The 19,541-nt window shown below is 33.8% G+C and overlaps 2 protein-coding genes across 8 annotated transcripts; one reads left to right on the plus strand and one right to left on the minus strand.

Annotated features, from left to right (window-relative positions):
- Positions 1–837: 837 nt before the first annotated feature.
- Positions 838–13,736, plus strand: LOC117902927 (calcium/calmodulin-dependent protein kinase type II alpha chain). Of its 7 annotated transcripts, none has more exons than XM_034814510.1 (16): positions 838–1,120; positions 3,336–3,525; positions 3,584–3,678; positions 3,775–3,834; positions 3,898–3,952; positions 4,314–4,639; positions 4,745–4,839; positions 4,899–5,021; positions 5,075–5,201; positions 5,799–5,891; positions 7,167–7,223; positions 9,899–9,964; positions 12,371–12,449; positions 12,522–12,616; positions 12,674–12,788; positions 12,846–13,736. In XM_034814510.1, the coding sequence occupies exons 2-16, from the start codon at positions 3,461–3,463 to the stop codon at positions 12,988–12,990; spliced, it is 1,596 nt and encodes a 531-aa protein (XP_034670401.1). In that variant the 5' UTR covers positions 838–1,120; positions 3,336–3,460; the 3' UTR covers positions 12,991–13,736. The 7 variants fall into 7 exon arrangements, with proteins under 7 accessions (XP_034670401.1, XP_034670402.1, XP_034670404.1 ...); XM_034814511.1 differs by having other exon boundaries at positions 839–1,120; positions 12,374–12,449; XM_034814513.1 differs by lacking the exon at positions 9,899–9,964 and having other exon boundaries at positions 839–1,120.
- A 2,520-nt stretch (positions 13,737–16,256) lies between these two features.
- Positions 16,257–18,684, minus strand: LOC117902939 (ATP synthase subunit beta, mitochondrial). The gene is made up of 3 exons (XM_034814546.1): positions 18,550–18,684; positions 17,586–17,900; positions 16,257–17,515 (listed from the first exon to the last, which is right to left on the minus strand). Exons 1-3 carry the CDS (start codon positions 18,611–18,613, stop codon positions 16,374–16,376), a joined length of 1,521 nt encoding a protein of 506 aa, XP_034670437.1. The 5' UTR covers positions 18,614–18,684; the 3' UTR covers positions 16,257–16,373.
- Positions 18,685–19,541: the final 857 nt, after the last annotated feature.

The following is a 19,541-nucleotide window of genomic DNA, read 5'->3' on the forward strand; positions in this document are numbered from 1 at the left end:
TTTTTGACTTAGTCGGAATCCATACGAACAGAGTAAGCCCATCGCTAAAAAAAATTGTGAGAGCCCTCAAACGATCTAATTTTCAAGAATGTTCGGGTGTACCAGCAAGGTTCCCCCGAATCTGCGTCAGTTTCAGCTCAAAATGTGTTAGTATTTCGTATTGAGATTCTTTTGTCGTTAGTATAGCCATTCCCATTCGAGCTTTGACTGCCACCACTTTGACTTTCCACCACTAGATAGATTTCCTGCATGTGCGCAGTTTGGCCAATGCGGTTTGGACTTCGGTACTCTATGAGTCTGCGCCCTGTAATACATATATATTGCAGATATCGATATTTTGCCTAGGATCCGCGCGTAAAAATCATTTTGTCTCTTTAACCTTTTAATGAGGCTGTCACCGTCCAATCAAATTTAAAATTAGATCCTTTGTAACGTTAATATACTGCACTTATGCTGTTTTAGGAAAAAATTGTTTTTAGCATATATGAAGACCCATTATAAAAATACATATATGCTTTATGTTTAATCATGATGCAGAGGCTGACTGATGACCTGGCCGCATCTTGTTTCTGTATGATCCAAAAATTAGCTCTTGACAAATTTAAAATTGTTAGTATAAAGCGACTGCTTTCGACGTAAAGAAAGTTCTGAAAACGGACACTTCACTGCGCATACTCCTAGCATTGTACTACATACGTCTGCACGCAACTATGGCCTTCGTAGCCGTAAGTTTTAATTTTGCTTTACGAAAGTCAGGGAACAAAAATTCAGCACAAAGCTTTTCTGCTCGGCACTTCTACTTTAATCGAACCAAAAGAGACAGTAAAGTCTCGTCATTCAGTATTGAATTCGATTTTCAAGCAAACGGACGTTCTCAAAATTTCTATATCTATTTATACGCGTCGTGTATTCTCAGTGCGCTATATCTATACATACTTGTACATAGATATACATACATATGTACATATGTTCGCATATCGGAACTTTTATTTTCCGTATTGACATTTAAACTTTTATTATTTTGTCACAATTAACAATTTATGATTCCACTGATTACTGATAAATGTATTCGTAATACATTGTTTTAAGTGAAACAGCCTAATTCATTTAATTTCATAAGGTATACATTTAAAGTAATATTCATACAGTTTTTACATATTCTTAAGTGTTTTACCGACATATATGTACACATGTATGTATGTACATGTACATATGTACATGGATATGTATGTATACGTACACATATGTATGAATGTATGCATGTAGCTCTCAGGCTCGGGAGAAATTAAATATTATATGTACATAATTATACATACGTAAATATGTACACATGCATTCATTTTTATTATTTTAGGTTAAAATATACTTGCATACATATGTATATATTTATGGTGTATACATACGTACGTGTACGGACAAGGTACATATATGTATGTATGTATAAAAGTTTTTGCTCTCCTTGCTACAATTAGGTTGACACAAGTCCACTTGCCTCGCCCTATGTTTTAAGGGACAAAAGTACCTTTATATATATGTACTTATGTATTCATGTATACATACATATGTACATAAGTACAAGTTTTATCGCATAGTTCATACATACATATTAAGTTAAATAAGGACTATTAACATTATAACAGTGCTACAGATACGTACATATGTCTGATTGCATAGAAATGCAAATGCAAAGAAAGGCAGTTGAAAAACTTGGAATATTCATGCGCAAGCAATGTGGACAGTGTGTCACAAGGAAACAGCAATATATTCATAAGTATACTTGTGCGTGTGGTGTATGTATGTATCTACATCTTTACATCATCTAAAAATATGTACACTTGCACACACATTAAATCAACGGTGACGTATTCTGAAACATGAATATAGTCTTAAAATACCGTATTGGTAAAAACTTGTATTAAACAAAATTTAAATGAATCGCAACAAGTTTTACTTGATGTCCTCAAAGACACCCTTGCAGGATCCTTATTGGATGGGCGTCTTAAAATTAAGCTCAATCGAAAGCTCCCTTGAAAAAAAATCAGGATACATAGAAAAGGATACATAAACTTGTTCTTTGACTCTTTGCCAGTATGTACATGTGTACATTGCCATTAACTGAATTGTAAGTATTGATTCGATGAGGTACTCTTTTTCAATAATGAAATGCTCAGAAACACCTGTCGCTTTCAGTGGTAAATTTGATTTAGTCAATAAATGTGTATATCATATAAAAATAATGCATATGTACATACATATGTTCTACAGATATATTTTTTATTTACATTTTCTGATACTTAAATATTGATTTCAAGGTGCAAGAAAGCTGTACATATAATATGTACATACATATGTATGAATTTTACGAACTTTACACGTGGCTTATGTATGCTAGCAGAAAACATAGGACTCTTCTTGTTGTATAACAGTTTTTGTTTATGTATCATCTAAAATTTGGTTAGTAATTTTACTCATTCCTTATTAACATGCATTCTAGTCTATTCTTGAATCCGCATATTGATTTTGACCAAAAGCTCTCAATGCACCTTAGAACAGAACCCCATATGTAGTCTTATGTAAATACGAATGTAGTTAAATAGTTATGTATGTACATGGCGTTTAATTCATATCGAAGACTATTTCAATAAATATCTAAAAGATATGTACATGTATGTAATTGAATGTATGTACATACATACATATGTATGTAGCCATAACTAACGCCATTCATCAAAAGATTTTAACATACATTTTTATAAAAATACATACATATATATAGAAAAATGCAATAAATGTATTCAAACAAAAACATTTTCATTTTGTTTTTGAAAAACAATAGATCGAAATTCATTTACATATTTCATTTGTTTTGCGTATGTGTGTATATACATGCTGTGTTACTTCGAAAATGAATAGGGATGGGAGTAAATATTGTATATTGCCGATAACAATAACAAGTCACTACATTAAAAATGTCATATTGAATTGAGTAATGGAATGGAATAATGTCAAATATCGAATATCAAAAAGTTAAAAAATCATCTAAATTATTTGCTTTCCACTGTTCTGTTATTCCGGTAGCCGGTGCAGTACGTACATACATATGTACATACTTATGTATGTATGTATGTACATACATATGTTCGTCATAGAGCGAAACACAAAACAACAACCAGATCTTTGCCGGTAGAGTAACCTGTCTTATTATTGTAAAGGTGTTTGTGCAAGCACATAACACATATGTACATATGTATGTATGTAGACTATGTTAAAAAATATGAACTTTCTTTGCTCCATTAAACTCGAACTTTTATTCCATTGTCTTAATACTTAAAAAGCTAAATTAACAACCTTGGAAGTGGAAATATAGGCACACTGCCAATCACAGAGATAAAGGCAAATTTATACAACGCCTTGCTGACAATTTATTGCCGAAATAGATTTTCTTAAGTGTGCCATCGCGATGGCTGCTCCAGCAGCCTGTACGCGTTTTTCGGACAATTATGACATCAAAGAAGAACTAGGAAAGTATGTTTAATGACCATTTTATTATTTCAAATTCACCCAAAATGGTCCGATTTTTCAGAGGTGCCTTCTCAATAGTAAAAAGATGTGTCCAAAAATCAACTGGATTTGAATTTGCTGCAAAGATTATAAATACCAAAAAGTTGACAGCAAGAGGTAAGGATATTTGCATTTGCTCCATCAACCATGTGTAGACTAGGCTATGTATACAGAGTTAATGCATATTTCATATATAATTAATTTTGTTTTAAGATTTTCAAAAACTAGAGCGTGAAGCTAGGATCTGCCGAAAATTACACCATCCAAACATTGGTATGTATTGGTATTACAATGAGTCTAGGTTGTGCATCAGAATAATTCAACTATATATTTCAGTGAGATTGCATGACAGTATCCAGGAGGAGAACTATCATTATCTTGTTTTTGATCTGTAAGCATTAAAGAATAATCTGAAATATCTTCGAAACTTTTGTAGCGTTGTCTATTACCGAAAAATATTTTATTGTAACATTTTTCATATAATATGTAGATGTTTTCGGATCTCTCAAGAAATGACTTGACTATTGTTTATTGAGATTCATACTTCATCCTTTCCCCTCCGAGTTCTACGTTCATTTATGTATGAATATGTATGTGTTCTGCATAAAACGTGAACGCAAAACAAATATTAATGTAGGAGCTTAAAGCTCTTTTAATTCGTATGAGTAATTTAATTAAAATTCAAAAATAATATAGTATTTCAATCTAGCCAAGAAATCAACAAAATTGACTGTGCATACATACATTTTCAGTGTAACTGGTGGTGAACTTTTCGAAGACATTGTTGCACGCGAATTTTATTCAGAGGCTGATGCATCACATTGTATTCAACAAATATTGGAGTCGGTCAATCACTGTCACCAAAACGGTGTGGTGCATCGAGATCTGAAACCTGAGAATTTACTATTAGCTAGTAAGGCAAAGGGTGCAGCTGTGAAACTCGCTGACTTTGGTCTAGCCATTGAAGTACAAGGCGACCATCAAGCCTGGTTTGGATTTGCTGGTACACCGGGCTACCTGTCACCGGAGGTATTAAAAAAGGAGCCGTACGGAAAATCAGTAGATATATGGGCATGTGGTAAGCAATGGAATTTTTCTGAAGTGCATTGCGCATGCATCATACAAAAAGAACAAAAATTAACAAAATTCACGCTGTCCTGTAAATTTTTTTTTTTAATCTCAGGAGTTATTCTTTACATACTTTTGGTGGGCTATCCACCATTTTGGGATGAAGACCAACATAGATTATACTCCCAGATCAAAGCAGGAGCCTACGATGTATGTCTATAGCTTTACTCATCTCATGACAAAATTTTAATTATTGTTAAACTCTTTAGTATCCATCGCCAGAATGGGATACAGTAACACCAGAAGCTAAAAATCTTATCAATCAAATGCTAACTGTGAATCCAAATAAACGAATAACCGCATCCGAGGCTTTGAAGCACCCATGGATTTGTGTAAGTAACGGCCAATACGTATCGTATACATCAAATCATCATTGTATTTTCAGCAAAGGGAACGTGTGGCTTCTGTTGTGCATCGTCAAGAAACCGTGGACTGTCTCAAGAAATTTAATGCACGTCGCAAGCTTAAAGGAGCTATACTTACGACAATGTTGGCTACTAGGAATTTTTCCAGTAAGTAATTTAAAAAAAACGAGAAGGGACGCTTCTTACGCGTCACAACTTTTATACCCGGTACTCAGTAGAACATCTGTACCTTAGTGGTTTTTTTTTCAAATTTTAAATTTTACATTTTTTCTACATATGTCATCTACATCACTTCTCACGCCATCACGCTTTTCTAGCTTCCTTTCGACTCGGCTATTGATGCTGATCAAGAATATATGTATGTATATACTTTATGGGGTTGGAAACGCTTCCTTCTATGTGTTAAATTTTTTCCCCACAAATACAATATACCCTATTTACTCTTCGAGTACCGGGTATAAAAATAAAACAATACCGAGAACAGTTACGTCGCGTCATTGGCGATAAAATTAGTTATTAAAAATGTGCTACATTATGGACAGAAACAGTTTTAAAAGCTTTGTAGCCGTTAAATCTTCACGTAAACCAGGTGGAATTAGTAAAGGTCCACTTTATCATAGTGTCAGAGTGGCTCACTGTCTCAGAAAATCTAGAGACTCTGCGGGAGTCAAAAAGGTCAAACTAAAGACTGCAGGGCTGCTTCTAAATAATGAATATTATTATTATTATTTTTGTGTTTTACAGGCAGAAGTATGATCACCAAGAAAGGTGACGGATCTCAAGTCAAGGAATCGACTGATTCGTCTAGCACCACCCTTGAGGACGACGACATAAAGGGTAAATATTAAAACTTACGTATATTTCTGTTTATACCAACAACGCGATCAATGTTCTGAATAAAAGACACATACATAGATATCTCGTTTTAGTAGGATAGGCTTTGCTCAATCGCTAGTGCATTATTCAGTGCATCAACATAGTGTGAACTATAGATAAGCAAAATAAACTTCAAGTCTCTAACATTGAATGTCTTACACATAAAAATTACACTACTCGACCAAATTGAACTTTTTTTTTCCTCAAGGAACCAAAACCGACTTTTTCTGATAGATATCTGGCATTAAAATTTCTTTAATAAATTATGGTTTTTTTTCTGTGGCAGAACTTTTTTTTTTTTTAAATTTAAAGGTTAAAATTAAAAAGGTCTGGTATTTTTTGTGTACCTCTGGCTTAAAAAAACAACACATTTTAAAAATTCTTAGAAAAAAAGGTCTGCCATAAAAAAAAAAATATCAGCAGATATTCTAGGCCTCACATCTTTCATAAAAAGTGGGTTTGGTTCCTTGAGGTAAAATCGTGTAGGGTAGTGTTATAAGTATGAAAGGACATACAAAAGAAGTGTTTGGTGCAGAACCTGATAAAAGTGTATATCCATTTTCATTTTTTATTTTTTAAGTGTTACCAAAATTAGATAATATGTATGGATTGGTGTGTTTTTTTGTTGTTGTATATTTTCGCAAAATTTAAATGATTCTATTTTGTTGTTATTTTTATTTTATATCAATAGAACACCATTTTTTAAAACGATTTCAGTATATTTTAAAAGACATTTTTCAGTACCCTAAATACTAAGGGGTATTCCTAATTGATATTCAAAACGACTAACTCTCAGAATATCAGAAAACACCAATGTAAAAATTATTTTGTCTTCCTATTAAACTATGCAGAACCGATCGTTTTTATTTTTACTACGCATGCATTTTCATAAATTATTCTTTATTTTCAAATAATTACTTTAACTTTAAAATTTCTGTCACTATTTGCTATGATCAAATCTTTGCAAAAGTTTTTTTAAACTCTAAGATTTGTTTACAAAAAAAAAAAACGCTTTATGCTCAATGAGTGTCAATCTAAGATTTATTTGAAATTAATCTATTTACATTTGATTAAGTAGTGCTTTTCATCGAATATAGAATCGACTTATAATAGCCAGTATTAATCACATTAATCTCTGAAATACTCACTCGTTCATATACAGTACATAATATTGGAACAAATCAAGTCGCATTTTCAAATATGAAATTTGTTCGTTTTTTTTTTTGTTTTTCCTAGAAGATAAAAAAGGAATCGTTGATCGCAGTACCACAGTCATATCTAAAGAGCCCGAAGGTAAATGTAAACACACATTGTTTGGGTTTTCCAATTATTTTCAACAATTTTGACACAAACATGTACAAGTAATATTTTAACCGTTAGGTTCATTTTTCATTAATCAAGGCTTAGGCTTAGGCTAATATGTTAGGAAACCGTGCATCGTCATTTCTCGTAGAGCTTTCACTACTTGTATGTATTGTCAATTGGGGAAGAATAAGTATTTAATGTTGAAGATCCTTTCTTGCCAGAGTATAATTTTACTGTAGAGTGAAATCATACTTGATCTATATCTACTACATTTGCTTACATTTTTTTACAGATGTACATATGTATGTACATATTTTATTTAGATTCAAACGCAAGCATTTTTTATCAATCCAAAATGGTCTGATCTTGATTTTTATTTCAGCCATGTATCTTCTGCATTTGGATTGAAGTTTGAATGCAACTAAATACAAGCATATCTTATCACACGTGTTAAATAACTACATAGATAAGTGCCAAATCGGTTAGCCTTTTACTTAGATATGTATATCAGAGATACTTGAGTCAGTTATGATTAATGTAGTCGTACCTATACGTGAGTACTTCAATCCAAATAATTTAACTGAGCGGTACTGTTTTATGCAGAATTGACTATTTTGGACTTAATACTAAGGATAGAAAACCAAAACACTAAAAACTATCATATAAACATACTTGTGCTCTTTGTAATTATATTGGCTTGCCGAACTATATTTTCGGTCCTTTCATTAACGTCTACATACGAATTACCTTCTTTCGCGTGTCCACCCGTAATATGTTACCCCGTACAATCTTAAATTATTTTTATTGTATATGAAACTTCACCAAGCAATCTGTCAACAACTTCATGCATATGTATTCCGCAACAATATTTAAAAAATACTATAAAATATTATATAAAATTAAATTTGTATAACATTGCAGATATTCAAGAGTCGAAAGCCAAAACATATCGAAGCACTTTGTGTTTGAAACTTATCAAAATGGCACCATCTCGAATACTTCAGTCATTTGTAAATATCAGTTTTAATATAAAGAACAAAATCAACTTCTACGATTCTACCACTAAACCTCGTTGAAGGCTAGCCAAGTGCTTGGTCATTCCGCAATCAGTTTAAATCGGTCTATCGTGTTAAAATACTCCGATTTACACATGTTTTACACTTTTTATCTAATTATTCGATTTCCCTGTTATGGCTGTTATAGATTTTTTATCACAGGAACGGGTATATGCATGTATATATGTATCTTAAAATATTTAGACGTAGGTGTATATAGGTTTCCCTTTAGAAAAGGATCGATGGGAGCGACTGGTTGGTCTTGGAATGCTGATGGTACGAACCTACGCTGCGGAACTTACGGTCCTCTCTGACCGATGTACGGACGACCAGACAGATCCGATTTTATGCACAGAAAATAATTTGGAAGAGATTGGAAAAAGTATATATTTGTATGGATATTTAAATCGAAATTTGATGTGATTAGTCCAATTTTGTGATAAATTATTACTTTGACATAAACATATTTTATATGCATAGGCGTTCGTTGTTACTATTCGTACAATAAAGTGAAAGAGGAAAGTAAAAGCTTTAAAACGGACATCGGAGATCGATGAATACAAAAAATGTAAATGAGTAATTACAAAATTTCAAAGAAATTAATGCTCACACATATGTATGTAGGTACATATGTATATATGTATATTCCACCAGCCTGTAAGCTAAGGCAGTAAGAAATCGATAGACAGTGTGAGCGAGAAACTTGATCCAAATATATGTATATAGATGCAGGCATATGTGCATACATGTACATACATATGTACGTGTGTACATACATACATACATACATATGTACATATTTGCTATATTGTCCAAACTAAAAAAAATATTTCCGCAGACTGGTTTAAAAAACAGATATATAAGCTCTGATACACATATGTATGTATATACTGCGTTCACAAATGAGGACGAAATAGCCAGGTTTACATACATACATATGTATGTATAAGCCTCTTATAGGTTCTAATAAATGCATTGAATTTGGGCCTAGCCCCATTTCCACCATGTTCCATTTTACACCATATGTCAACCGATAAACAATGACGAACACCGAAAGCAAACAATATGTAAGTTAAAAACTACTTTCGGATAGACCAGGTCGAAACTATACTTATTAGTCCACGCAGCCCAAACTCTGCGTCTAGTTAATACGGATAATAGTGTATTTTATTTCGCTAAACGTCGACGCTAAAACTAGAAACAATGCAATGGTCAAACCAAAATTTTTGTTACCCATTTCTGTTGAATCAGGTGGCCGGGCACTTCTGATTGTTTACTTACTACTTACGAGTGTTTTCATTTGTTATTTTCTTTACCAGGAGTCAAATTTATTTAAAAGTAGGACACAGCCACTGTAGTTTATTCAAATTAAGATATAAACTCACATTAAACTGTAACTTACATCCATATATCATAAAAACACTGGTAGGTGGTACAATTTACGTTCCTCTATTAGGCTATTCCTCTTACAGTTTTTATACACAAATCATTGTTAAGAAACGACACCCTAACTAAACTTTTTATGATTTCGTTTTCTAAAAATTAATATGTTCTGAAATATTGATTTTTACTTGTTTCACGGAAACAATACAAATGTGTGTGTTTTAGAAATAAGGATAGTGTGTCCTGCTAAAACTTGCCAGCAAATTTCTGGAAACTCACAGTGCTCCTCAGGTACGTACATAGTATGTATGCCCAAAATATTAAAGCCAGCCATCACTCGCTTTTTCTATGAGTACGTAAGATGACGACTACAAATATTCTGTAAAAACAAAAAATGACAGCTTATACGAACTTTTTAATAGGCAATTTACATAAATGCTTGTATAAATGCATGTGAATAAACTATCCGATTTTGGTTTAAAGAAAAACGTAGCCAGGATGAGTGGAATACAATGAGCATATCTGATCCAAAATTAAAACAGGAACAACTAAACTCTCCCATAATACTACAGTTTTCTAGACCAGTCTTGATGATCTGATTCAGTGCTAACCGTACACTTTTAGTGTATCTTCAACAAAAAACTCTTTTCCCCATAACACTTTGTTATGATCATTGTACATACACACATATGTATGTATGTATGTACATAGTAGTCGAAACAATGGCAACCATTTTAGTATTATGAAGAAAAATATTACCGTGTAAAATATTTCAGTAGATGTCATAATTGAGGGCAATTTATAATCTTTTGCTACTCTCGAGGATTTTCACTCCTGTGTTTTGTCTAGAGGTTTTATTTTGTTTACCCTTATGTCGGGCTGTGAGTGCTCGAACATTACTAAGCCATTCGGTTCAGAAATAATTTCGAACCAAACAAGATGTCTGCATGAAGACTTCAAGTTAGAAAAGGCCAGACATTTAATTGTAAGCTTCAAGATATAGCCGCAGCGAGATAGCTTCAACATTTTATCAAAAAAGCCTAAATGCGCTTTCAAAAAAAAACCCAAGGATCTTATTATTGTTATGAAGAAGGGTCTTCCGACAATATTAATACCACTGCCGTTAATTAAAACGGCCTACTTTACATATGCATTTAACAGGTATAATGAACGATACCGTTTAGGTTATTTAAAGATCATATGTATGTATGTACATATGTACATATGTACAAATGTAGTTAATGCCATACAAAAGATGAATCAATAGCAGACAGTGAATTTAGTACACTCAAATACATTTTTGTTTTTCCATATGGTTTTGGTATGTTTTTTTCTAGAGAAAAGCTTATTAAACTAGATAAACATAATAAATTTCCCACCAACAGATTAAACTCTGTATTTCTGTTCTTACGTTATGAACGTTGAACAGTATTTAAAAAATTAGTTTAATATTTGCTTGTACCTCCTCTAAGTATTATAGCTAGTTTTATGCGTGAATCCACATGATTGCAGAGTGTTACAGAATTTTTCATTTCTCTGCTTTTGGTATATGCAAAAGAACTAAGATCGGAACAACTTTTCGTCCAGAACATTGTTCCAGTTCCCATCTTCCCAACCCATACTTTACATACTCTACATTTTTATAAGTATGCGGAAAGTGCTCTTTATTAGTGTTAAAGTCCGGTATAGTGTTTTCCTTTGACATTTTTTTTAACTTGACCGCGTTTACCGATATGATGTATAAAGGATACATTGCTAAACAGCTACTGAAAGTGTTTATACAATAAAAATGTTTTCCCATTAACCTAAAACTTTTCGTACGACCCATCAATTTAAAGTGAGTTAACATGAGTGTCCATATTTCACAGTCCGCTGCTGTCGCTCATGAAACTCCAAAAAGGCAGACAATACTACATACTATAGATCATATAGAATAGTTTAAACTGAGTGTGTCTATGAACTATTTGGGTTTTTTATTTTTGGTTAGGTATTGCATGCGTAAAGTAATCAAATTGTTTCGATATAACTATATGGATAACAAACCATTTTAAAGGCAATGCATGAATAATACATGTATCGTAGGCCTTTACTTCACATCGGTTCATCCATTCGTATAGCCCATAATGGACCATAATGGACTATCATTGTGAGAATCTTATATTATCCCACTATTTCGTAGGTTTAGAAAATCTATATCTAATAGTTTTTACAAAGAAATGCAGTGGATTATGGCAAAGCAAAAAACGGTTGTTTATTATCAATTATTCCTAATAATGCTTCATTTTTCGTTTAGGTCGAGCCTAACTTTAAATCTTCCCTAAAATTAACCTCTGCACCATTAATTGAAAAAGTTTCTATGGCTTTAGTTATATATATATATTTTTTTTGATAAAAATATCATTATTAAAAGATATGATATACACTTTTAAAGCAATCCATTTCTAATTTCATCGAATCGAAAATCTATAATGTACATAGAAAGCATAGAAAACAATCTTAAGATTACGGAACATAATCAAGAGTCAGTCAAGTCAGTCAGTCAAGTCAGTCAGTCAAGTCAGTCAGTCAAGTCAGTCAGTCAAGTCAGTCAGTTTACAGGTCATTACAATTATTCTTGTAAATATATTTATCAAAAATAAAATGAAAAAATGTATGATACTGACTAATTGCAATTTTACCTTTCCACAATATACAAAGCAGCTAGACGACAAGAGATAATAAAGATCACTGAACAGCTGATTGAAGCAATAAATAGTGGTGACTTTGATGGATACACGTAAGTTTTTGTTTTAAATTTAGCAATTGCGTTTGATAACCATGAATATTTTTGTTTGTAAACTATATTTAGTAAAATTTGTGACCCCCATCTAACCGCCTTTGAGCCAGAAGCTTTAGGTAACCTAGTCGAAGGAATTGATTTCCACAAATTTTACTTTGAAAATGGTAAGCATAATTAGGAGTACATTTTAATATTGATCATGACGCCTTTTTTACTTTTAGTTCTTGGTAAGAATTGCAAAGCCATTAACACAACTATATTGAATCCCCATGTACACTTATTGGGTGAGGAAGCCGCTTGCATCGCCTACGTCAGGCTAACACAGTACATTGATAAGTAAGTATAGTTGAGTATTCACAGGATAATGTTATTTGTATGCAACTTTAATGTCAGGCAAGGACATGCTCATACCCATCAGTCAGAGGAGACGCGCGTCTGGCATAAACGCGATAACAAATGGCAAAATGTTCACTTTCACAGAAGTGCATCAGGCAAGATTAGTGGAGCTACTACATTCGATTTTATACCACAGAAATAGGTTGCGTCAATCAATGGATTGTATTCATCACACCAAAGATATAAAGTCTAGTTATGCAGTTAAAGCAGTTGAATATGATGCATTCATTTGCAGTTGACACATATATAGTGTCTTACCTATAAAAAAGTTTTTTGTAAATTTGATTACTTGTCTACATTACATTTAATATTTATTTATATATGTTTTATGTTTATCTTTGTAATATTATAAATAAATTTAAATCTATGAAAAACTCATGAAAAAGGCCAGTCAAATTCAAGGCTCATAAGTTCCACAGAAATTATGAAAAAATTATAGATTCAAGATACAAGTCAGTTTTGATACTACATACGAGTATATAATAAAAACTACGTTTCGTAGCCAACATATCTGTGGGAGTAAAATATGTAACTGTAACCTTTGTGCATCTTAATGTGGGAATATGTTTCTTTAATGTGCTGATTTTCCGATTCAAATTCGTAGTGACCATCATAGAATTTGTTAAATAGATTAATTTGTATCTTAGAGAAAGCAAAAAAAAAAAAAAAAAAAAAAAAAACGAAAACTATAAAGCCTAATAAAACTTTACTCTTTTAAAAATGCCTGCAAACATTGTTAATGTATGTATCTGAATACTTATAATCATTTGTTTATCTGCATAAGCACTGAATTATCCACGTTCGTAAAATACATAAACACAAAAATATATAGCATACATACAATACGTACGAGTATATGTAATCGCAAAGTAAATGTGTGAATAAAACAAGAAATTAATAACGCAATTTAAAATAAAATGTATCACGAAAGTGTAAAGCATTAGATAATTACAAAATAGCATTTACAAATTTAAAAAACAAACATACATAAATTTAAAACCAAATAAATTAGCTAATTGTTATACAAAATTTAGATGGCAATGATTTGGCGATTCTTTTCATTATAAGTGATGCATTGCATCACCGTTACATGCATTACACATCACCTGTCTGTCCACATCTTAGCCATTTCATATGTACATATGTAACTTATGCATATATGCAGAAATGATTGATGCGTTTGTGAATGCAGTGCATTTTCGACATGACAGGAAGTCAAATATACTTTTTATTATTACATAAATGTATTAGTATTATGATTTATTGACATATTGTATAACTGTTTCATTATCATGAAAAAAACAACAAAAATGTTATATTCAATTGAAAAACCAGACGACGAGATTATTTATTTATAATATAAGATGATTTGCATATTTTTCCCAGCTCGTAACTTACATCAAATTAAGTGTTTTAGGTTAAGCCTCTAACTATGTATGTATGTATGTATGTATGTATAGTGTAATGTTTATTGTGAGCAGGACAGGAGTACGAATATTAAAATTGTATGACTGCATCCACGTATAAAGAGACAGTTTATTTTCCCTGATCGGGTCCTCCTAACTTCTTGGAAAGTAACCAGCTATTCTATTGTGTCTTATTTTTATGAACACAATCATACTTGCCACAATAATTCGTGACGGATACTTTGGATATACAATGTACATATGTATTCGCGACGGATACTTTGGATATATGTATGTACATACATATGTACTCGAAATCAAACACACTCGTCTAGATTTAAATATTTATGGCTAAATGCTTTTAAAAGACAGCAGTAATTTGTATTAAAATATTTTATTTGTGAGTACAAAAATTTCGAAAGTACTTACTTCTATTCACATTTTTTTCGATTGATTTTACATCATGGATGTTACTACTACCTATTTCTCCCAAAAATCATACATGGTTATCAGTTTTAAACAAAACATTTAACAACATTTAGCAAATAAATGCTGTTTGTATGATCAAATTTTCCAGGACTTAAACGTCTTCTTAAATAATAAATAATATATATAGCATACTTATATGAAAGGAAAATAATTCTTGAAATTTTAAATTTATCGAAAAGCTCTTAAGGTAACCAAGTAATAATTACAAATTACAGCCCGATGATAAGAGATAAAATGATAAATAAAAATTGCCTTTTTACATTTTTGCGGATGTTGATGTCCCCAATATTTAAAAACTATTAAAGCCAACCATAATGAAAATTTAACCGTAATAATTATTAATATTAATAAATTATTCCATAATTATGATTTATAAAATAAACATGCATACTTAATAAAAATTATACCAAATACATTAATGGCTTCTTAAATTAAAGACATAACGCGACATATTTGTTTACCCGGTACTCGAAGAGTAAATAGGGTATACTTATTGTACTTGTGCACAAAGTGGATGTACATATGTAACGCAGAGAAGGAAGCGTTTCCGACCCCATAAAGTATAAATATTATTGATCAGCATCAATAGCCAAGTCGATTGAGCCATGTCTGTCTGTCCGTCCGTCATGTTGATCGCCTGGATCTCAGACACTATTAAAGCTAGAGCCACCAAATTTTCCATCCAGATGGCTGTAGGCTCACACTGTTACAAGAGTATTTCAAACTTTCGAGCCCGTCCCCTTCCGCCACCGCAAAGGACAAAAATCTGCGGTATCCACAATTAGAAGATAGGAGAAAACTAAAAACGCCATTCTGTTGGGAAGGACCATATCTTTTAGATCACTAAATTAGGATGCGATTGGATCATTATTATAGCCAGAATGAAGAAATTAATTTGCATTGGCTAACCCCACTCCGTCCAGCAGCTTTTTTTATTTTGTTTCCACACATTTCTCTCATTCCACACTCTGCTTCGTGCAGTGTGCGGATCTAGGGGAGGGGTGCCAGCTAGAAAAGCGTGAGAAGTGATGTAGATGTCATATGTAGAAAAAATGTAAAATTTCAAAAAACCACTAAGGTACAGATATCCTACTGAGTACCGGGTATAAAAGTTGTGACGCGTAAGAAGCGTCTCACACGTCCCTTCTCGTTTTCATTAGACTATTTGACTTTGCCAAAAGCTAGATCCGTCGAAAAAAAAGTATGATTTGGCAACACTGGTTACTGCATCCACCACAAGAGGGGAAGGTACTGTTAATGGGAATACGAGCAGGTAACGGTTAAACTAGCCATCACTCCCAGCAGTAGCAATTATACCCAGAGACTCAGAGACCAGGTATTGGTGCCGGCCATCTTACCTAGTTGTCCGTTAAAATGTACCAAACTTTTGAGGAATTAAATTCGGAGCAATATGGGCTTTCTAATTCTATTCAACTTAAGAACCCCTATGGTGTGCTGTAAACAACTGACCAAAATTATATGAACGTGCAACAAAATAGTATATGAAACTGACTAGGATTTAAATACGTTTTATTGAGTTCTTCTCGTATATAGAATTAAGGTTGATGTTAGTGTCTATTACAACTTCAATGCATAATTCACTTTAATATTCGTATTCCAGTGTAATTACTTAGGCAGCTTCCTTTGCGAGACGGTCAGCCTTCTCAACTACTTCTTCAATTGGGCCAACCATGTAGAAAGCAACTTCTGGTAGATGATCATATTCGCCAGCCAGAATCTGTGAGAAGCCCTTAATGGTTTGCTCCAATGGAACCAGTTTACCAGCATGTCCGGTAAAGACTTCAGCGACCTGGAATGGCTGCGACAAAAAGCGCTGGATCTTACGTGCACGCGCGACTGTTAGTTTGTCTTCCTCAGAAAGTTCATCCATGCCCAAGATAGCAATAATATCCTGAAGAGATTTATAATCTTGCAAGATCTTTTGCACACCACGAGCAACGTTGTAGTGTTCTTGCCCAATGATGTTAGGGTCCATAATACGAGAAGTGGAATCAAGGGGATCCACTGCAGGATAAATACCCAATTCAGCAATAGCACGCGACAGTACAGTGGTGGCGTCCAAATGAGCGAAAGTTGTAGCTGGAGCCGGATCTGTTAAATCATCAGCAGGCACATAAATAGCCTGCACAGAGGTGATAGATCCCTTCTTAGTGGTGGTAATACGCTCCTGCATAGAACCCATGTCAGTAGCCAAAGTGGGTTGGTAGCCGACTGCCGATGGAATACGACCCAATAAGGCGGACACTTCAGAGCCAGCTTGAGTAAACCGGAAAATGTTGTCAATAAAAAGCAATACATCCTGTCCCTCCTGGTCACGGAAATACTCGGCCACAGTTAGACCAGTAAGAGCCACACGAGCACGGGCGCCTGGGGGCTCGTTCATCTGACCATAGACAAGAGCCACCTTAGATGTCTTATCCTTAAGGGAAATGACACCACCTTCAATCATTTCATTGTACAAATCATTTCCTTCGCGAGTACGCTCGCCTACACCGGCGAAAACAGAGTAGCCGCCGTGAGCTTTGGCTACGTTGTTGATCAGCTCCATAATTAGCACAGTCTTGCCGACTCCAGCGCCACCAAATAGACCAATTTTACCGCCCTTGGCATAGGGTGCCAGAAGATCGACTACTTTGATGCCGGTGACAAGAATCTCCTGCTCAACGGACATTTCAATAAATTCGGGGGCCTCTGCGTGAATCGGTGCGGTCTTATCCGTGGGAATCGGACCACGTTCATCGATGGGTTCCCCTAAAATAAAGACACATTTAAGATTAATTTGTATTAAATAAACCAAGGGTGAATCATTCGAAAAACATACCAATAACGTTCATAATGCGACCCAAAGTTTCGGCACCAACTGGTATACGGATGGGGTAGCCAGTATCGAGAACCTTCTGTCCTCGAACCAAACCCTCAGTACCATCCATGGCAATGGTACGCACAGTGTTTTCGCCCAAGTGCTGAGCCACTTCGAGTACCAAACGTGGGGAGCGGTTGTCAACCTCCAACGCATTCAAAATTGGAGGCAAGTCATCATCGAACTGAACATCAACGACAGCTCCAATTACCGCAACAATTTTTCCGTTGGCAACAGCAGCTGCCTTGACAGCTGCCTTGGCGGCATGGCTGCGAGCTAAGAAAAATGTTGCCAAAAATTAAGTTTTCGGGAGAATATGCACATATTGATTATACATTTAACAGTTTTAAAACGATAGTACTCTATGCTGAAGATATTGACAAGGAATTCACAAGTGATTTATTCCGTGTGCAAAGGTACATAAATACGTACAATCAAATTTGAGATTACGTCACGAATTTTTTTTCAAGAATGATTAAATTAAAATAAAACGTAATGAAATCATAATTATTTCATTTTGATATTGCTATGAAGCAAATTGTCTTCCAATTCGATGAACATACATACATACTAATGTATGCTCATATGTGCATACAATGTTCAATGAACCCAAAATTGAATAAACTTCATATTTGTATTTACGTGTGTTCAGTCCACCTACATAACGCTAAAATAATGTAAGGATTCCTTTAATCAAAATTATGAACATTCTCTCTAAGAAAACATTTCAAACAAATTAAGTTATGCAATCATTTTTCTTTCACCGTAAGAGCAAAAACGCACATTAAGGTTATGTGCATATCGCACTAAAGTTACGTTATGTTACACCACACTCAACATTCGTCTTTCATGTTGTCCTCCCCATCACCATTCTATCCCGATCTAAGTTTTGTACATATTATCCATGATTATAATAAGTACTTACACAATTGCCCCAAAAATGGAAGCAAATTCTTATCGGCTTTGGCGGCAGCACGTAACGCGAACATTTTTCGGGCGAGTTGTGAAAAATTGTGGAGGAACCTCTTATCAGCAGTGTGACCAGTGTGACCGCTGAATTATCGATAAAATATACCGACAGAACCTCGGAAATATACCGTGTCCCGTAAATATACCGTGAATGTTAATTTATTTTCGTCGACTTTGATATTCTATTTGATATTACCAGCTTGCAAAGACTTTTAACGCTGAAACAATAATTGAATCCTTTTGAAGAATCAATTTGACGTATTTTAAATACTAATCTTTATTGCTTGTATACCTTATGACCTTATATTTTAAAAATTCAAACATTCAAATCACCACGTCTGGAAGCAAGGGAGCTTTGTGTACAGTATGTAAATATGTGTAAATTATTAAAAGACAAACTGATAACATTGAAAAATTTGAAAAAAAAACGCGCTCAACAAAAGAGAAAAAGAAATTCTTGAAAGGAAAAGGGCACATAAGTAAATATTATAGCTTGGATTGGTTTGGGGCTAGACTCTGATATATACATTGTAATTATTCCTATCTTTTACTAAGGAACACCGGATAATGATGAAAAAACATCATTACCGTCTAACTAATCACCGATTTCTTTGATTTTATTTATTTTCTTTTATTTTTATATACTCTCACCTACAACAGATGGACTCATTTTCTACTCCCAGAGGCCAACCTTCACCGATGGATGCCCATCCGTCGCGGCGGAGGCTCCCGCCTTTCTCACGCCTAACACACGGTAGTTACCTCAAAAATCCACACCCTGTCAATCTAACTTCGGACGGACTCAGTTGCCAGTGATGCCATCCACAACAGCATCCAGCATCCAGTTTCAAATTATTGCCCAGTTCTGTTAAATTGAATGGGGTGGATCTGCAGCTTCTTCCAGCTCCTCAGCTCCCGTACTGACACTTTTAAGAGTAGCTCCACCAG

This window comes from Drosophila subobscura, chromosome dot (genome assembly GCF_008121235.1).
Source record: "Drosophila subobscura isolate 14011-0131.10 chromosome dot, UCBerk_Dsub_1.0, whole genome shotgun sequence".
NCBI classification, from domain to species: Eukaryota; Metazoa; Arthropoda; class Insecta; order Diptera; family Drosophilidae; genus Drosophila; species Drosophila subobscura.

Excerpts from the sequence above, each read along its gene's own strand:
- LOC117902927 (XM_034814510.1), top strand. The coding sequence starts at position 3,461 with ATGGCTGCTCCAGCAGCCTGTACGCGTTTTTCGGACAATTATGACATC. Across the intron at positions 4,840-4,898 it reads TCAAAGCAGGAGCCTACGAT|TATCCATCGCCAGAATGGGA; the intron begins GTATGTCTATAG and ends TAAACTCTTTAG. Across the intron at positions 9,965-12,370 it reads AAACTCACAGTGCTCCTCAG|CAGCTAGACGACAAGAGATA; the intron begins GTACGTACATAG and ends CAATATACAAAG.
- LOC117902939 (XM_034814546.1), bottom strand. The coding sequence starts at position 18,613 with ATGTTCGCGTTACGTGCTGCCGCCAAAGCCGATAAGAATTTGCTTCCA. Across the intron at positions 17,901-18,549 it reads TCCATTTTTGGGGCAATTGT|CTCGCAGCCATGCCGCCAAG; the intron begins GTAAGTACTTAT and ends CATTTTTCTTAG. Across the intron at positions 17,516-17,585 it reads TCGCATTATGAACGTTATTG|GGGAACCCATCGATGAACGT; the intron begins GTATGTTTTTCG and ends TCTTTATTTTAG.